This window comes from Xyrauchen texanus, chromosome 31 (assembly GCF_025860055.1).
Source record: "Xyrauchen texanus isolate HMW12.3.18 chromosome 31, RBS_HiC_50CHRs, whole genome shotgun sequence".
Taxonomy (NCBI): domain Eukaryota; kingdom Metazoa; phylum Chordata; class Actinopteri; order Cypriniformes; family Catostomidae; genus Xyrauchen; species Xyrauchen texanus.
This window is the reverse complement of record NC_068306.1, coordinates 26,478,820-26,498,364: the sequence shown is the minus strand read 5'-3', so window position 1 is coordinate 26,498,364 and position 19,545 is coordinate 26,478,820. Positions and strand designations below refer to the sequence as shown.

The window sequence follows — 19,545 nt, the reverse complement described above, 5'->3', positions numbered from 1 at the left end:
TAATTTTTTTAAACACTCCACAGATTTGATATTACCAAACTAGAGTTTTGGCAAGTCGTTTAGGATGTCTACTATGTGCATGACGAGAGTAATTTTTCCAACAATTGTTTACAGACAGATTTTCACTTTTAATTGACTATACCAATTCCAGTGGGTCAGAACTTTAAATACACTTAAGTTAACAGTGCCTTAAAGCAGCTTGAAAAATGTCAAGTCTTTAGATAATTAGCTTCTGATATGAGGTGTGCTAAATTGGAGGTTTACCTGTGGATGTATTTGAAGGTCTACCTTCAAACTCAGTGTCTCTTTGCTTGACATCATGTGACAATCATAAGAAATCAGCCAAATTGTGGACCTCCACAAGTCTAGTTCAGCTTTGGGAGAAATTTCCAGATGCCACGCTCATCTGTACCAACAATAGTACACAAGTATAAACACCATGGGACAACGCTGCCATCATACCACTCAGGAAAGAGACACATTCTGTCTCCTAGAAATGAACATAGTGTGCTGTAAAACGTGCTAATTAATCCCAGAACAACAGCAAATGACCTTGTGAAGATGCTGGAGGAAACAGGTAGTCAAGTATCTATATCCACAGTAAAACGAGTCCTATATCGACATGAACTGAAAGGTTATTCCGCAAAGAAGCCACAGCTCCAAAACTGCCATAAAAAAAGCCAGACTACAGTTTGCAAGTGCACATGGGGACAAAGATCTTACTTTTTGGAGAAATGTCCTCTGGTCTAATGAAACAAAATTTAAACTGTTTGACTTAATGACCATTGTTATGTTTGGAAGAAAAAGAGTGAGGCTTGCAAGCCGAAGAACACTATCCCAACCATGAAGCATTGGGGTAGCAACATCATGTTGTGGGGGTGCTTTGCTGCAGGAGAAACTGGTGCACTTCACAAAATAGATGGCATCATGAGGAAGGAAAATTATGTGGATATATTGAAGCAACATCTCAAGACATCAGCCAGGAAGTTAAAGCATCTCAAATGGGTCTTCCAAATGGACAATGACCCCAAGCATACCTCAGAAGTTGTGGCAACATGGCTTAAGGACAACAAAGTCAAGGTATTGGAGTGGCCATCACAAAGCCCTGACCTCAATCCAAAAATTTGTGGGCAGAAATTAAAAATCATGTTTGATTTTTAATTTCAAACATGAGCAAGGAGGCCTACAAACCTGACTCAGTTACACCAGTTCTGTCTGGAGGAATGGGCCAAAATTCCAGCAACTTATTGTGAGAAGCTTGTGGAAGGCTACCCAAAACTTTTGACCCAATTAAAAAATTTAAAGGCCATGATACCAAATACTAACAAAGTGTATGTAAACTTGTGACCCACTGGGAATGGGATGAAAGAAATAAAAGCAGAAATAAATAATTTTCTCTACTATTATTCTGACATTTCACATATTTTAAATATAGTGATCATAACTGACCAAAAGCAGTGAATGTTTTCTATGATTAAATATCAGGAATTGTGAAAAACTGAGTTTAAATGTATTAAAATTCTGACTTCAACTGTAAAACAAAAATAATAATATAATATTTTTTCAATATATTTATTGAAAATTATTTTTCAAAATAATTATTGAAAACTAATAAATTAATTCAAGCATTGAATCAAAGCCAGGGTATAGCTCAGTGAGTACTGACACTGACTAACACCCCTGGAGTCACGAGTTAGAATCCAGGGCGTGCTGAGTGACTCCAGCCAGGTCTTCTAAGCAACCAAATTGACACGGTTGCTAGGGAGGGTAGAGTCACATGGGGAAACCTCCTCATGGTCACAATTATTGGTTCTCGCTCTCAATGGGGCACGTGGTAAGTTGTGTGTGGATCACGGAGAGTAGCATGAGTCTCCACATGCTTTGAGTCTCCGAGGTGTCATGCACAGTGAGCCACGTGATAAGACGCGTGGATTGACTGTCTCAGAAACAGAGGCAACTGAGACTTGTCCTCCACCACCCAAATTGAGGTGAGAAACCATGTCACCATGAGGACCTAGTAAATAGTGGGAATTGGGTATTCCAAATTGTTGAAAAAGGGGATAAAATTAAATGCAAATTTCAAGCTTGAATCAGCAGTTTACACTGCTTTGCAATGGCACACTGTTCACCCATTGAGAATGTTTATTTTAATATGTCACAAGTCTAAATAAAGTTTCAGTGCTAATGAAACATTCTCTGTATGTTTCATTTATTTCAGTAACATCAATGTGTGAAATGTCACCATATGTATACCTGACGATTTAATTTGTAATGTTTATACAATCCATTTAGCTGTATTGTGGTATGTAAAGGGGGTAACATGGAAAACTATGTTGTGTATTTAAATGTAAAATACACAGCCTCATGGTGTGCTCATCAACAAGGTTGAAATGATGTATATATAACAACAACAAAAAAAGTAAAAGAATCATTATTGAAAACTAATACATTAATTCAAGCATTGAATCAGCAGTTTACGCTGCTTTGTAATGGCACAGTTTGACCCATTGAGAAAGTTTATTTGAATATGTTAAGTATAAATACAGTATCTCATGCTTTTAAGTTCTATGGTTCCATTGTTTGTCATTTAAATGGCTACAATATACAGAATGAAATTCAGCTTCTGGATAAGGTTTAATGAAAACAAACTGAAATACTTATAAGAAAAGAAACTGTGGTACTGTATGGTTTCTTTCCTTAGTCAATATAATTTTTTCATGTATGTAAAAAAATGCCCACAAACAACTTTACAGGTTTTGTTTTAAAAGAGTATAAATTGCAAATAGATGAACATTTTGATATTTGAAAAGTGTGATGTATTACAAAAAATGGTCAAACTCCTAATGAGGCTCTGCTGATATGTCCTTAGTTTTAAGCAAAATGTGTGAAATCACTGTTGGAATTTAATTATATATATACATATATATATATATATATATATATATATATATATATATATATATATATATACAGTGAGGAAAATAAGTATTTGAACACCCTGCTATTTTGCAAGTTCTCCCACTTGGAAATCATGGAGGGTCTGAAATTGTCATCGTAGGTGCATGTCCACTGTGAGAGACATAATCTAAAAAGAAAACTCCAAAAATCACAATGTATGATTTTTTAACTATTTATTTGTATGATACAGCTGCAAATAAGTATTTGAACACCTGTCTATCAGCTAGAATTCTGACCCTCAAAGACCTGTTAGTCTGCCTTTAAAATGTCCACCTCCACTCCATTTATTATCCTAAATTAGATGCACCTGTTTGAGGTTGTTAGCTGCATAAAGACACCTGTCCACCCCATACAATCAGTAAGAATCCAACTACTAACATGGCCAAGACCAAAGAGCTGTCCGAAGACACTAGAGACAAAATTGTACACCTCCAGAAGGCTGGAAAGGGCTACGAGGAAATTGCCAAGCAGCTTGGTGAAAAAAGGTCCACTGTTGGAGCAATCATTAGAAAATGGAAGAAGCTAAACATGACTGTCATTCTCCCTCGGACTGGGGCTCCATGCAATATCTCACCTCGTGGGGTCTCAATGATCCTAAGAAAGGTGAGAAATCAGCCCAGAACTACACGGGAGGAGCTGGTCAATGACCTGAAAAGAGCTGGGACCACCGTTTCCAAGGTTACTGTTGGTAATACACTAAGACGTCATGGTTTGAAATCATGCATGGCACGGAAGGTTCCCCTGCTTAAACCAGCACATGTCAAGGCCCGTCTTAAGTTTGCCAGTGACCATTTGGATGATCCAGAGGAGTCATGGGAGAAAGTCATGTGGTCAGATGAGACCAAAATATAACATTTTGGTCATAATTCCACTAACCGTGTTTGGAGGAAGAAGAATGATGAGTACCATCCCAAGAACACCATCCCTACTGTGAAGCATGGGGGTGGTAGCATCATGCTTTGGGGGTGTTTTTCTGCACATGGGACAGGGCTGACTGCACTGTATTAAGGAGAGGATGACCGGGGCCATGTATTGCGAGATTTTGGGGAACAACCTCCTTCCCTCAGTTAGAGCATTGAAGATGGGTCGAGGCTGGGTCTTCCAACATGACAATGACCCGAAGCACACAGCCAGGATAACCAAGGAGTGGCTCTGTAAGAAGCATATCAAGGTTCTGGCGTGGCCTAGCCAGTCTCCAGACCTAAACCCAATAGAGAATCTTTGGAGGGAGCTCAAACTCCGTGTTTCTCAGCGACAGCCCAGAAACCTGACTGATCTAGAGAAGATCTGTGTGGAGGAGTGGGCCAAAATCCCTCCTGCAGTGTGTGCAAACCTGGTGAAAAACTACAGGAAACGTTTGACCTCTGTAATTGCAAACAAAGGCTACTGTACCAAATATTAACACTGATTTTCTCAGGTGTTCAAATACTTATTTGCAGCTGTATCATACAAATAAATAGTTAAAAAATCATACATTGTGATTTCTGGATTTTTTTTTAGATTATGTTTCTCACAGTGGACATGCACCTACGATGACAATTTCAGACCCCTCCATGATTTCTAAGTGGGAGAACTTGCAAAATAGCAGGGTGTTCAAATACTTATTTTCCTCACTGTATATATATATCTAAAGGAAAATTAAAGAACAATATATTCATGTTCCTCACAAAACCATGTATATTGAAATGTAATAAAATTGTAATAACAACTAGATAGGTACATTTCCTGATGAAGATGTGAGTGGTGTTTGCTGTGGCAAAATTTCTCACCACAATGTCACACTAAGTTGTCCCAAGTTGAAAGAGGCCACCCCCATAACAGTAGGATGTTCTGGTGCAGAGATATTGGTGTCATTCCATAGTTGCTTGGGTAACCCCCTCTGGTTGCTAGGCAGTTAACAGTGTCAGACTCAAAAGCCTCCTTGCTACCCTAAGTCAAATGAATGAAACGTCTCTATGATGAACTGGTGTAGAGGCATGGGATTTGTTACTTGGTTGCTAGGGTAACCCCATCAGGTTGCTAGGCAGTTGCCAGGGTGATACTAAGAAGGCTGCTTGCTGTCAGAGTAATACAAGCAAACAATGAAGTCTCTACAACATTCTGATCCTGAGATACCATCTAAGCGATTTGGAATGGAAGTCAAGGAGGATGGTTGCTAGGGTGCTCTAAATGGTTGTTAGGGCCAAGTAGATTTTCAAGTGGATACATGAAGACTGATTGCTAACCCAAGTGAAATAAGCTAACTGTCATGTCTGTAGTACATTCTGATCCAAAGTTAGCACTCTCAGACATTTTTAATGTAAGTCATTAGGGCTGGTTGCTAGTGCATGGCTAGTCAGTGACCAGAGTTATTCTTATTGGCTGCGTACTAACCTGACTCAATCCCCTCAAAGAGCCAATCCCCAAGTGTCTACAACATTCTGTTCTGAAGATATCCTCCTGAGCCATTTTGAATGGAAGTCTATGGGGCGGTTGCTAGGGTGCCGTAAATGTTTGCTGGGGTGTAAGCCATTTCCAAGATGATCCTTAAAGACTGATTGGTAGAGACCTGAGTGAAATGCTGAGTGAAATGAGCGCATCCCCATGTCTCTATGACATTCTGATTGTGAGATATGATCCCACAAAATTCAGTATTGTCAAAGTAGGAAAAAACTATTGTTTTCATGGGCGAGACTCTTGTCATAGTATGCCTATAGGACTCTCTCGGGACGTTTTTTGCCCCTAGGTGTGCGCCGTACCCTCAACCCCTTAGAAAAGTCATAGCACAGGTGTCGTCAATAGGCCTGTTGTTTTGACACCTAATTACAATCTACTACAAACAGTGTGGGACGGGTTAGGTGCCGAAGTTTTGTAAGGAATAATAATAAATATGTGAGATTATAATAGTGATGCTTTGCTCCGCAAGCACCACTAAAATCAACAAAAATCCCTTCCAAATGTTTTTTTTTTTTTAGATTCACTTCCATAAGCGATAGAAACCCAATGCAATTGCCAAGCAGGTGAGGATGCACACTGTGAAAAAGAATATGAAAGATCTGATAAATTAATCATTCAATTCAACAGTACAGATTATGTTATTAGTGTGTATATGTGCAAGTCATATTGAATGCACTTGATTTTGAATTGAATTGCACTTGATTAATGTATTCATCTGTTATCAAGTTCAGTGTCTTATCTGAAGGGCTTGCAATCAAATAATTTAGAAGCTAAATAAATGAAATTTTCCACACAATGTATGGAATCAATAATAGCTCAATAGTGCCACCACTGAGAGTTACAATTCCTGTAATTCATATGTGCTTACCTGCAAGATAACGAATTGTTTCCAGTTTAAGTGATTCCAGGAGGGTTTTCAAAGAGGCTATTTGAATGTCTATTGTCTTTGAGGTTTCCACTGCTTCACTTTCCAGTTCTGCATTCTGAAAAATGTTGATTTTTCTTTTCATAATTGAGTACAAATGAAGCTCTATTTGAAATAATATTAATTTATATTTGAGTGCATCAATAAATTGCCTTTCCCTTAAACTTTAATGATTGTTTATGTTGTCAAAAGATGACATGCGAGCATGACCATTTTTAAACCCCACCTTTTTATGAAACTCTGTCCTAACTTCCATAAGAGTCTTCTCTTGTTCTGTAAACTGAAATAAAAATAAATAAATCAATTGAATTTAAAGCGTTTACGAAATGGTCATCTTAAAAAACAAATGAATTTCTTTCATGGGAAAAAGGCATACGTACCATGTCTGTAACTCTACTTCGCTCCAGATTAATATCTAACTTTGCATCTGCTCTGATTTTTTGACTTTCTTCCTTCAGTGTTTGGGTCAAAGAGCGACACAGCATACATTAAACAATCCACTATGGGATAAACAAAGTTTTTTGTGATGAATGATTATTAAAATTCACAGAACATACCATTTACTCACCTGTAGTCTGTTCTTTATTTGTTCCAGTTCTGTTTTCAATTTCTGTGTGTAAAATATTTGTAATGGTAAATAACTAAATAATGGAAATCATGTGTCTCATATGAGTGGTATATTCATGTATTAATATTTGCTTTATTTTCTGACTGTAGAATCAAAACCAATGAAAGAAATGCTAAATTACACTTCATTCTTACAGCATTTTCTGAACGCAAGTTGGCAAATTCACTCTTTTCCAGAATAACCATATCTTTCCTAATTGAGTCTAGATGAGCCATGATTTGTTGAAGCGCTATTTCCTAACACAAGAAGAAGAAACCATACCATTAAATGGAGTTCATTATCAGTCAATTTAGCTGACAGCACATTTGTCGGCTTGCTAACCTGATGGGCTCCTGTGACCATATCTCTGTATACAATGTCCATGTTGGCTGTAGTAAGAGTCACCACTGCGGTTACGATCACTTCTGCCTGCCTCTTCTCAAAGCCTGAGACATACATATATGTGATGACAAGATGAAAAAAAAAAATGCATTACAAAAAAAGTACCTTTCCAATTTTACCAGATTTTAATCAAGCATTAAATAAACACTGAAAATGTGTGGTGTTTGAAATGTGTCTTTAATCAAATATAAAAATAAATCTACCTGTAAATGACATACATAAATGATACATGTAAATACATATCTAAATCTTTTAATTTTACATTTGAGCTACATGCACATTAGGAATGTATTTGCAACACATGTATTTAAAACTATGGCAAGCGCTTCATCATATATTTTGGGCAGCCTGACACATACAGTAAACATACCGCTGGATTCCAGCTCTGTCACAAGCGCATGGGAGTCAAAAGTGAGTTTCCTCTGCTCCAGTGGCGTTAACTCCACTTTCCTTACATCATAAGTGTTCACAGAGGTCGATGCATGGAACCCTAAAGGAAACGGACATCTGTCTGTCGAAATATGCGTTTCACAACAATGTGTCCATCGAACAACGGCAAGGCTACCTTACCTCTCCTTTGACACTTTTGTTGCATGTTGAGCTGGTGCAATTTTAAAAGGGAGGAGAACTGACATTGTCTGTGCAGAAAGATTCCCCAGCATGACATTGTTGACCAAATATTGCCAGACTGAACGAAGGTTCGGTTTGATAGTATTGTGAAGAAGGTAAAGTATATGCACTTTTGACGACGTTAAAAGTGAAATAGAAGAAGTATGTAGAATGACCACTAGCATGAAACAAAGTTATAAAATAGACGGAGCTTAACGGCCCGGACGTATTTTTAGGTGTTTTAGCTTTGTCTGGTAAAACAAATGTAAGGTTCTTAGGTACTATTATTTAAATAATAATTATCATATTTAAACTATTAAATTATGATTTATTGAAATTGACTGGCTAATTAATTTCTTGATGTCTTTTTTTTGTTTGAATTATTCACCGTTAAGACGGCGGAGCCACATAGTACCTGTTCCTGTACTCAACGTGGGCCAAGATGGACCAATCACAGTCGTTTGTGATTACTGCTTCGATTTTTTTTTTTTTTTTTTAAACAATCCTTTTATATGGATTGCTGTTGCCGATTTCAGTTTGTATGTCAGGTACCAGGTAACTTTTTACACAACTTGTAAACAATTAAAACATGTAAAACTAAAAAGGTCTGGAGTCTAGCTTATAAAGTAAATATTATGTTTTATTGTTTGTTATCTTTATAATGCATCATCATGTTTCAGTCCTAATATAGAAAACGTTGTCATATTTATTTGCTTATTTGAGTAAATTTGACTCATAAATAAAACGAGTACATTTTGCATAATGATTTGAAGCTGGTGTTCCCAGCATGCTTTAATAATTAATGAGCTTACATGGTTTCACTGTTTGCAAGTTTATTTACACCATTTTTTTTGTTTGTTTGTTTAACGTTTGGTAACTTCTTGTTTTGTGCAGTCTGCAGTTAACTTATGCTAGAACACTTAAAAGCAGGGCTTAATCCAATGCTACAAAATGTACAAACAAAAAGCGAGTAAAATGTACTTGAAATTGAGTATTGCAAACAAAGTAAACTTAACTTTAGAATATCTAATTAAAGGTGGCTTTACTCAGTTTGCAATACTCAGTTTTAAGTACATTTTACTCGCTTTTGGGAGTAAATGTGTGTAGCCTTTTCTTGAAAATATGGTATGTTAAATTTATTATACATTTCTGTTTGGAAATTGTTTCCTAAGGTTTTAATTTTTTTATTTAACCCCCCTACAATTTTTTTCAGTGTATGTCACTTTTAAAAATTCCTGTTCACGATTAGAAACTTTAAATACACAACTATTATTTAACTATTAATTGTCTACTTATACTGCTGGATCTAAGATTAAATACTGTTGCATTATTCTAGCCTAGGTGTTGCAAATGTTTGCGAGAAGACAAAGCAAGAGACCTTACAGGGAATCTGTCTTTCATCCTGCCAGTGTTGTTGCTATGGATCTTTGGGTTTCTGATTGTTGACCGTATCCTTGCAGAATTTGCATATTATAAAAATTCAAAAAAAGTGAAGTTACGCATCCCATAATGTGGCTCATACACGTAAAGTTAATGACAGATTTCCTGCAGATATTAATTTCCAATACAACAGCTTTCTGTTTGGTTTGGGTACACTATGTAACTTTATTTTGTTAAAAAAACAACAAAATGTTATTAATGAGAGACTGCAACAAAAATCCATCTTCCAAATCATGTATTTACCCAAATACACTTTGATAAACCCATAATAATGATTTATATTTTAGAGATGTCGTGACGGATTTCACGGGAAATTGCATACATATGTCATTCACCCGTGTGTGTCACGTCATATCTGTACACAGAGAAAATAAGCTGTGGCATCTGTAGCACATGTATGGTATTGGAGTAGCGTGAAGCTGAAAGTTTGCTGTCACAACAAACCATGGATCATTCAAAACGGCAAAAATCACCAGTTGTAAAAGCAAAGAAAACGTATCGGTTACCTAACGTAACCTCGGTTCTCTCTAGATGAGGGAACGAGTATTGCGTAAGCTAGCTTACGCTACGGGAAAGATTCATCTTTTCTGAGATATTGAAGCCAAAAAATTATCCTTAATTTTTGTATCCATTGTCAACGCAGTGCAGCAGCTGCAGACCTTGAGCGGGCTAGCTAGCGAGCTCATAGGTTGCTCTGCGGCAACTGCTGCAGCCTATAGACGAGCTTGGGCGAACTCGCATCCAATGAGAGGCGTCCGCGCGCTCACTGCAACAAAGCCCGCCAAAATGGGCGTGACTAGAGTGCATATAAGCGTAGTTCGTAGGCTGGAACCCTGGTTTTCATTGACTGAAGCGAAAAGTCGCCGTGGCGCTGAAGCACGGCCGGCTACGCAATACTGTTCCCTCATCTAGAGAGAACCGAGGTTACGTTAGGTAACCGATACGTTCTCTTACGAGAGGTTCTCTCAGATATGCGTAAGCTAGCTTACGCTCACGGAACCCATTGTCAACGCCGTCGCGCCAAGCATCCACTGTATGAGCCCCAGGGAATTAAGGGGGACCCGTGGGAGCCCTTATGAGTGGGGAAATAATATTTGGCCGGCAAGAATGCGGGTCATTGATTGTGTAATACATAAGCACATAGTGGGAAGGGAACGACAGAGCGGCGGTGCCGGTCTGTGTGGAATGTGTCACATCAGTGCAGCTCACCAGGGAGCTGTAGCGTATTAAACCACTAGTAGTTTTGCCTGCAGAGCGGGCACTTCCATATTGTAAAATCTGACAAAGGTGGAGGGGAAGTCCATCCCGCTGCCACACATATGTCGTGAATGGAAATCCCGCTGGACCATGCCCACGAGGATGCCATGCCTCTAGTGGAGTGAGCCCTAATGCCCAACGGGCATGGCAGGTCTTTTGACGCCGTATGTAGCAGCAATAGCGTCCACTATCCATCTAGATAGTGTCTGTTTCGAGGCGGCGAGACCTTTGGTGCGCCCTAACTAAACGAAAAGCTGCTCAGAGCGTCTGAAAGCGGCGGAGCGCGCAGTATACAATCTCAGTGCTCTGACCGGGCAAAGGAGATTGGCGCCGCGTTCGCTAACGGATGCTGGCAGCGCCGATAGGGAAATGACCTGTGCTCTGAAAGGAGTACCGATCACCTTGGGAACATAGCCGTGTCTAGGCTTTAAAATGACCTTGGAGTCACTTGGTCCAAACTCAAGACACGCAGCTGACAGACAGCGCGTGAAGGTCTCCCACACGCTTGACTGATGACAGGGCAGTCAGAAAAACGGTTTTGAGTGAAAGGTATTTCAAATCCACGGATTGAAGTGGTTCGAAAGGGGGCTTTCATAGTTTCGAGAACTATAGAAAGATCCCAGATAGGAACCGATGGGGGCGCTGGGGTTCATCCTTCTAGCTCCCCTGAGGAAGCCGGATGACCAGCTCGCTTTTACCCCATGACTGGCCGTGCAGGGGTTCAGCGAACGCCGCAACGGCCGCCACATACACTTTGAGCGTGGATGGGGATCTGCCCTTATCCAGCAGCTCTTGTAGAAATACGAGCAGCGACGACACCCCACATGTCCGCGGGTCCAGGTCTCGGTCGGTGCACCATTTTGAGAACACAGACCATTTTGACGCATAGAGTCTTCTCGTGGAAGGGGCTCTAGCGCGTATGATCGTGTTTATTACTCCTTCTGGCAGAGCGACGGGTAGTCGCTGATCACCCACGCATGCAGCCCAGCTCTGGGTGGGGATGCCAAATTGTTCCGCGAGCTTGAGAGAGGAAATCTGCTCTCACTGGGATGGGCCACGGCGCTGTCAGTGACAGCTGCGTAAGCTCCGGGAACCATGTCTGATTCTCCCAACGCGGGCTATGAGGAGCACCGAGTGACGCCGCTTCCTGATCCTCTGCATTACCTGTGGCAATAGCGAGATGGGAGGGAAGGCGTAAGCGGGCGCCTGGGCCAGTCCTGGGCCAGCTGCCCTCGCTGAGAAAAATATTGGGCAGTGAGAGTTCTCTTTGGACGCAAAGAGGTCTATCTCCACTCTGCCGAATAGGTGCCATAACGCCTGGACTGTTTGAGCGTGCAGGACCATTCCCCTGGGGAATATTGTCTCTGGACAGTCTGTCCGGCCGCCGCTCAGGTGGCCTGGCACGCGTCGCCGCCTCAGCGAGCGCAGGTGGCACTGGGACCAACTCAGTATGCGTTCGCCAGATGGAAGAGGTTCCTGGATCTGACACCGCCCTAACGGTTTAGGTAGGATACCACAGATCTGTTGTCCGAACGGACCAGGACGTGGTGACCCTGAATGACCGGGAGAAAGCGACGACAGCCGCATCGACCGCTATCATTTCCAGACAATTTATGTGAAGGAGCTTTTCCTGAACTGACCATAGGCCGAAAACCGAGAGCTCCTCGCGAGACCACGCCCCAACCCGTGTTGGACGCCGCCTGTCGAGATGACTTTTCGGCGAGATACAGCTCCCATTGTCACTCCCCGCTGATACCATTCGCCACTGTCCAGGGCTGCAGAGCTGAAATACAGGTCTGAGTCACCTTGATGGGCTGGCGCCTGTGGCCCAAGCCCGGCGAGACGCGCTGGTGTTTAGCCAATGCTGAAGCGGGCGATGTGCAGTAAACCCAGCTGAAGTACTGCTGCGGCTGAGGCCATGTAGCCTAGCACTCTCTGAAATTTCTTCAGAGGTGTGAGGCTGTTCATCTGAAATGACGCTGCTAGTCGCTGCACACGGCGCCGCTGTGTAGATAAGCGAGCCGTCATTGCCACTGAGTCTAGTTCTATTCCAAGGAAGGAAATTGCCTGACTGGGCTGTAGTGAGCTCTTGGTCCAATTGACTGCAAGGCCCAAACTGTTCAGATGACTGAGGAGAACTGTCCTGTGAGACAGAAGCTCCGTATGTGATTGTGCCAAAATCAGCCAATCGTCCAAATAGTTCAGAATTCGCAAACCCTGACTCCGCGAGGGGTGCGAAGCCAAGGCCCATGCACTTCGTGAAAGTACGGGTGCTAAGGACAGGCCGAACGGAAGGACGGTGTATTGATAAACCTGGCCGCCGGCTAATCTCAAGAATGGCCTGTGACGGGATTTATCTGAATCTGAAAGTATGCATTTTTCAGATCGAGAGAAATAAACCAGTCCCCTGGCGCATCATGCGCGAGGAGTTTGCTGGTTGTAAGCATTTTGAACTGTCTTTTGCAAGCGCTTTGTTCAAAACCCTGAGATCTAATATTGGTCTGAGGTCGCCGTCTTTCTTGGGGACAAGAAAATAACGGCTGTAAAACCCCGACTCGCTCAGGGAGGCGGCACTCTCTATGGCCCTTTTGCACAGAAGGTTTGTTATTTATGAACGAAGCATGCACGCTAAGCTTCCGTGTTCAAAGTAGTTTCGAGCACGCTCTGAAGCAAGGAGGACGGCGAACGAACTGTAGCAAATAGCCCTGTTTTGTTGTGCTTAACACCCATTCGGATATCCCTGGAATATCTTCCCACGCTTTGAAGCCGTAATGTTAGAGGGTGAATGGCCAAATCGCTCTGATTGCCGCACACAGCCGCTGAACAGAATGTGTGAGCGCGCTTACTGTGCTTATGCTGGACTGCTCGCAGACAGCATGGACAGGCTGTTCTGTGAGTGACTTCCCGATTGAGGTGAATGGGGAAAGAGTCACGTCTGTTAAGTGATGCGCAAGCATAGCCACGGGCACGGGACTTACATACAGAGAAGTGTTTGCTGGCCGTGTGACAGAGCGGGCAGAGGAGGGGCGCACGCACGGGCTCGTGGGCGCGTTTATTAACTCTAACACTCGAGCGGGTTGTAACCGCTTATGTGAGTGTGCTCTGATAGGGACACGGGATGTGTAATGCTTGTGTGTAGGGGTGAGCACTGGATTGTGGGCACATTTTCTACACATAAGGCATGTTTACTCTTTACAAGATTTCTTTGGGTCGCCGTGAAAACGGCGTTTGAGTGCAGGCAAACGGGTAGCATCACCGCTTGTTGGCTGCTGAATCCACCACTGCAGTAGCCTGAGAGAAGGGGACTGACAGGGGCTAAGCTTTGACGGTGGTCCGCCGCGGGCGGACTGAGCCGCCGCTTTCTCAACAACGCTAGGAGGACTTCGGTTGCTCAGGTTTCAGTACAATCTTAGGCCGAGGCCCGCAGGGGGCGGCTGTCTGAGCGCGATCGAGGGCGGCCGCTCTGTCGACGCTGAGAAGTCTGGCTTGTTGAGCTGGGCGCTGTGAAGAGGCTCGTGCAGGAGGCTGGTCACGCGGCGGCCTGCAGAGGAGCTTAGCGACGAGGCAGAAAGAGATTCATGGCTTGGGCTCGGAAACGGTCAACAATGCCACTCACCGCGGAACCGAAGAGACCGGACAGAGAGAGCAGCGCATAGTGCGCTCAGCTTCTCCCAAGTCGGCTAGTCAGATCTGAAACAGCCTCTGTCTGTAAGACGGCCATGGAATGCAGAGCAGATGCGCTTGGCCGGGCGGCGGTATAGGCGCCGCCAACACAGGCGGAAGTAGTTCTGCAGGCCTTAGACGGAGCACCAGCTTAGACCGCCATCTCGCGGAGGGCGGGCAAAGGTGCGGCGTGGAGTCTGTTGGGAGCCTGTTCAGGGGCGGTGACCACTGAGCCCGAGGCGGTCGACGGCCTGTGTGAGGAGGCGCGCTAGTTCCCCTTCGACCCGGCGCTGGTCCTGCTGGATTCCTGGGCCGAGGAGGAGGCGCGTGAGCCTGACCACCTCGCTGTCCGAAGCCATGATGGAACAGCCCTTATCCTCCGCTTCGTCCGAGATGGCAGCAGAGCAGCCGCCGGGCGGCAACTGCGCGGCCCCGAGTGGGCGGGAGGGTGAAGGCGATGCTCGAGGGAGGGGCTCCGGCGAGGCAATCGCTTCTACCACTGGTTCCGCAGCCTTTGAGAGCGGCGCTTTTACTGCGCTGCTGAATGGAAGGCGCGCGCGGCTTCGGTCCTGAGCGCTTCGAAGTCGAGCCCGCAGGGTCGACATCGAAGCTCCTCGCAGAGATCGCGATCCGCCTTCAGCTAGGGCGAAGCTCTGCATGCCCCAGTCCCAGGCAGAGAGCGCAGATGACGTGGCGGTCTCCGGTGCTGAGAGGAGCGCGGCATCTTTAAAAAGACGCCAGTACTTTTTGTGAAGTTCATAAGAACTAGCTTGCTTTAAAAGGATACGCCGCCGGATGGCGAGCTCGCAGGACGGCTGAAGGTGGCGAAGACGGCCGGCTTCTTCGAGCGCTGTCCACGCTTGCTTGATGCCCCTCGAACGGCGACGCCGCTTCCAGTTCAGAGATGCGAAGAGCTTCGCTGAAGAGATGAAAATCAGGGTTCCAGCCTACTGAACCACGCTTATATGCACTCTAGTCACGCCCATTTTGGCGGGCTTTGTTGCAGTGAGCGCCGGACGCCTCTCATTGGATGCGAGTTCGCCTAAGCTCGTCTATAGGCTGCAGCAGTTGCCGCAGAGCAACCTATGAGCTCGCTAGCTAGCCCGCCAAGGTCTGCAGCTGCCGCGACTGCGTTGACAATGGATACAAAAATTAAGGATAATTTTTTGGCTTCAATATCTCAGAAAAGATGAATCTTTCCCGTAGCGTAAGCTAGCTTACGCAATACGAGAGAACCTCTCGTAAGAGAACCCAAACAGAGCAGAGTCTGAAAGTGACAGAGTCCATAATAAAACCCAAATTAACATCGGCTTGGCTTTGGCTTTTCAGAGGTGGCGACAACTCAGAGATCAGAAAGGATTTAAAAGTGACCCAGAGTTGGCTTTTTATTACTCAACAGGTAAGATATTGTATTTATATGTTTTATGTATAGTTGTGTAATAACACGTGTGTGTGTGTGTGTGTGTGTGTGTGTGTGTGTGTGTGTGTGTAGTGAAATACAATAATTATACTGTAATCTGTGCAGAACATTTCACTTGCTAGAATACGTGTGTATTTTTCTTTATAACGGCAATCATTTCCATAAATAAATCCTTTAGTCCTAGGCTTGCCAAGGAGATGTGATTCTTGAAATTATGTTGACCACTGGTTGGTAACAATGACAATCTATAAGTTAGTTACTACTGTGGTCTTTTGGGCCAGAATATCCTGCAGTTATAAAAACTTTACAACGTGTGACCTCATTAGACAAGCAATCATTGTGTCTAATGTTAACTAACGTTGCCTAACTTTGTAACGTCATTTATGTCAAATTATCACTGCTTTCAATAAGTCAAAACAACAGCATATGATATGGCACCTGCTCAGATGATATGTATTCGGATATCTGTCTTTTCCTTTCTTTCATTATTTATTTGTCCATTCGCTCTGATAAGATGTATCCATTGTACACCGGTGCCTCGAACCATATTCATCCGCGCAGAGGAGCAGAGCCGAAGCACAAACTGTGTAATTTCCAAAACAATGTTCTTCTGCTAGATGCAAGCAGTTTTATTTTTTAACCACTAGAGGGTCAAAAGTTACATAGTGTAGCTTTAACTGAACTATTATTATGTCTTTAATATTCTGCAAAGTTTGTAGGCATATATTAAAGCATTTCTCTATAAACAAGGCAGACACTTGGAGGGGGCCTTGGCTGTTTTCCATCCTTTTAAACTTAATGCACATATATCTCTACATCGCACCTGCTGAGAAGTTTTTGTTTCACCCAGAACAATGCAGGCAATTCTTTTTCTGAGTAATTAAGAAAAAAGGATTGTGTAATACATGAATAAAGTCTAACAACCTTTTTGTTCAGTTGGGTCATTGCTGTGGAGAAGTTTCAGTCTTTTGCGATTGGTAGCACTTGGAACAATTGTCTTGTCTACATTTGCAGTGTCATTTGGACCTTTTATACCCCTGGTTTGTTGCAGATATAAAAAAAAAAACTTCCAGCTGATAAAGGACAAACTTTTTAATTTACCTTTAAAAGGGTCAGCTTCCACAAGTCCTGTTACAACTGTTCCCTTTCAAGTGTCATACTGGGCACCCAACAAATGGGCACTTTGCAATATATAGCAGATAAAGCCTCTTCAATCCTGGGTATGTTCAACAACTCAAATATTACCATTGATCTTAATACACAAACAATATACTGTATACTGTACAGTAGTATCAGTTGATAGTATGTTCATATTATGAGCTTGGTCATGACTTGTTACTATTTCTTTCATTCAGGTGTGAGATTCAAACTGCTTGGCATCAGCGGCTGGTGGTCTGGTTCAAGAGTTTTTCCTTTGGCAACCCTTGTTTGTATGTTACTGTCAATATTAGTAAGTTCTTTTTGACTTGCATTGATATTTTGCATCTTCATATAAATAGATTTTCATTGATTCCATTTGTGACATACAGCTGTGGATGTAATTTTAAACCATGTCAATTTTCCCGTTGCTGCCTGCTCTTTTCAAGATATGGCATAGGCCAAATGGAGCAAGAGGATTCATGCGGTGTCTTGTCGTTTGTGTCCTTGGATCATTTATCCAAGCATGTTCATGAAAAAGCCATTCTAATGGCCATACTTCCTTTGAGGTATTCATCTGATGGTATTCTTACATTGGCAGGTTTAAAATCGGCTGATCTTACAAACACAGTTTTGTCAGTCTGCTTGCAGTGGAGAGTAGGTAGGACACCAGGATTTGTCTTATCCTCAGTACAACTGGTCATTCTTCCATATTTCCACTCCTCTTCACAACCCAAGGTACGTCTCATTAAAGGAATAGTTCACCCAAAACTACAAATTTTGTCATTATTTACTCACCCTCTTGCAGAAAATTATTTGTCTCTCGTGGAAGATAAAAGGTGAATTTTTGTGGAATATCCTGGCGAGTCTTTTCCATATAATGACTGTGAATGAGGACTAGGGCTGTCAAGCTCCAAAATGACAGCACGAAATGCATGAAAGTGGCACATATGATACATTTTTATTGAAGAATGAAAGACACATGCATTTGGAAAAACATGAGGGTGAAGAAACAATATATATATATATATATATATATATATATATATATATATATATATATATATATGAAATATCCCTTTAAGAAATCCTCAGCTCCACACCCATCTCATAACAGTCACTGATCTTAAATGATTTCAGTGTCTCCTCTTATTTGCTGCCCATTAACATTTTCTCATGATGTTGTTTACAATCTTCAGTTTCACCTCTCTAAAAAAAATCTGTTCAGGTCAGTATTTAATAATGACATTACTTATTACTAGTTGTCTTTTACTTATTGCATTTTTAAATAAACAACCATTTATAGTGTTATTCATTCATCATGTGTGCCATTACATTGATTTTCCTGGAAGGGAGGTGCTTTGGTGAACTCACTGGAAGCAGTATATCTCTTGGGCCTGATTCCCATGGAGCTCATCTGTGAGTTTACCCACTGACTATCTGGCAGAAGATTTTCCCCTTCCTTCCTCTGATGCTTACCTCAGTTTACTGTGCACTGGGAGTGACATGTGCCTTCATCAGACTGTATATATTATTGCTTACCTGTTCAAACACTTCAAACAAAATGAAAACTCACTGAATCATGTGAACCTTTACTCGTCCTCATGTTGTTCCAAACCCGTAGGACTTTCTTTCTTCTGTGGAACACAAAAGGAGGTTTTAGACAGAATGTTAGGGGCCGAAAAGTTCTGTCCACCATTACTTTCATTGTATGTAAAAAGGGACAGTGCCAACATTCTTCAAAATTTCTCCTTCTGTGTTTCACAGAAAAAATAAAAAAGTTTCATATGGCATGTGGCTGAGTAAATAATTTTTGGATGAACTATCCCTTTGCATTTGGATGAACTGCTTATATTTAGATGAGTGACCAAAATGTTTCTTTGGATCAAATAAGTGATTGTAGTTGATCTCTTGGGATTTGTTTAGGAATGGATTGTGGTATATTAGTGTCTCGGTGCTCAGTTATATACTTTGTATTATGTAGACTGTGGAAACCAATGTCTATTTTTTAAAGGTGCTTGTACAAGTTTATTTTCTCAGTAACTTGCTTTTACTGGTAACCTACAGACAGAATTTAACATTATTTCTTCAACATTTCTTTACTTTCTCTTGGATAAAAATAAACAGTAGTTTGCTTAAAGTTTTATAAGTAAGGCAACATAAATATTTCATACAAGAATGTATATCACAGTAGAGGAAGATAATCTTATCTGAGTACTTGAAGCTTACTGCCTGAAAAGTGTCAAAACTGAAAATGTTTAAATACAGAAGATCTGTTTCTGGAGGCATTTGCACATGCAGTGTACATTTTCATGCATGGTATGAAAATGTCATCATCTCTAGATGGTAACAAAGCTTCTAATTGAATATTTGCTTTTAAAAAACACTATGCAGATAATACAGAGTAATCGAAAAGAGTTCAAACTTGCCCTCATGTGAAGAAGCATGCCCATATCCTGAAGTCTGTATTTATTTTGCATCAAAATTAATATCATATCGACTGAGTTGCACTGGTGTATATTTAATGTATACTATGGATACACTATTTACATTTATTGTTAGGGGAGCTGGTGATTATTTGAAAGAATCCACAGAATTTCAAAGATTTTCCGCCAAGATCAGCACAGAAAATCTGAAAAAGTTTGCAGATTCTGTTGGGTCATGTATGTTGTCAAATTCAAAGCTAATCCA

The 19,545-nt window shown here is 42.0% G+C and overlaps 1 protein-coding gene and 1 pseudogene across 1 annotated transcript; one reads left to right on the top strand and one right to left on the bottom strand.

Annotated features, from left to right (window-relative positions):
• Positions 1-4,558: 4,558 nt before the first annotated feature.
• LOC127625313 (coiled-coil domain-containing protein 90B, mitochondrial-like) lies at positions 4,559-8,069 on the bottom strand. The gene is made up of 9 exons (XM_052100535.1): positions 7,899-8,069; positions 7,699-7,818; positions 7,269-7,372; positions 7,082-7,183; positions 6,888-6,929; positions 6,700-6,771; positions 6,546-6,599; positions 6,263-6,377; positions 4,559-5,970 (listed from the first exon to the last, which is right to left on the bottom strand). The coding sequence occupies exons 1-9, from the start codon at positions 7,993-7,995 to the stop codon at positions 5,915-5,917; spliced, it is 762 nt and encodes a 253-aa protein (XP_051956495.1). The 5' UTR covers positions 7,996-8,069; the 3' UTR covers positions 4,559-5,914.
• A 310-nt stretch (positions 8,070-8,379) lies between these two features.
• Positions 8,380-18,656, top strand: LOC127624899 (probable dolichyl pyrophosphate Glc1Man9GlcNAc2 alpha-1,3-glucosyltransferase; annotated as a pseudogene).
• The last annotated feature ends 889 nt before the right edge of the window (positions 18,657-19,545 follow it).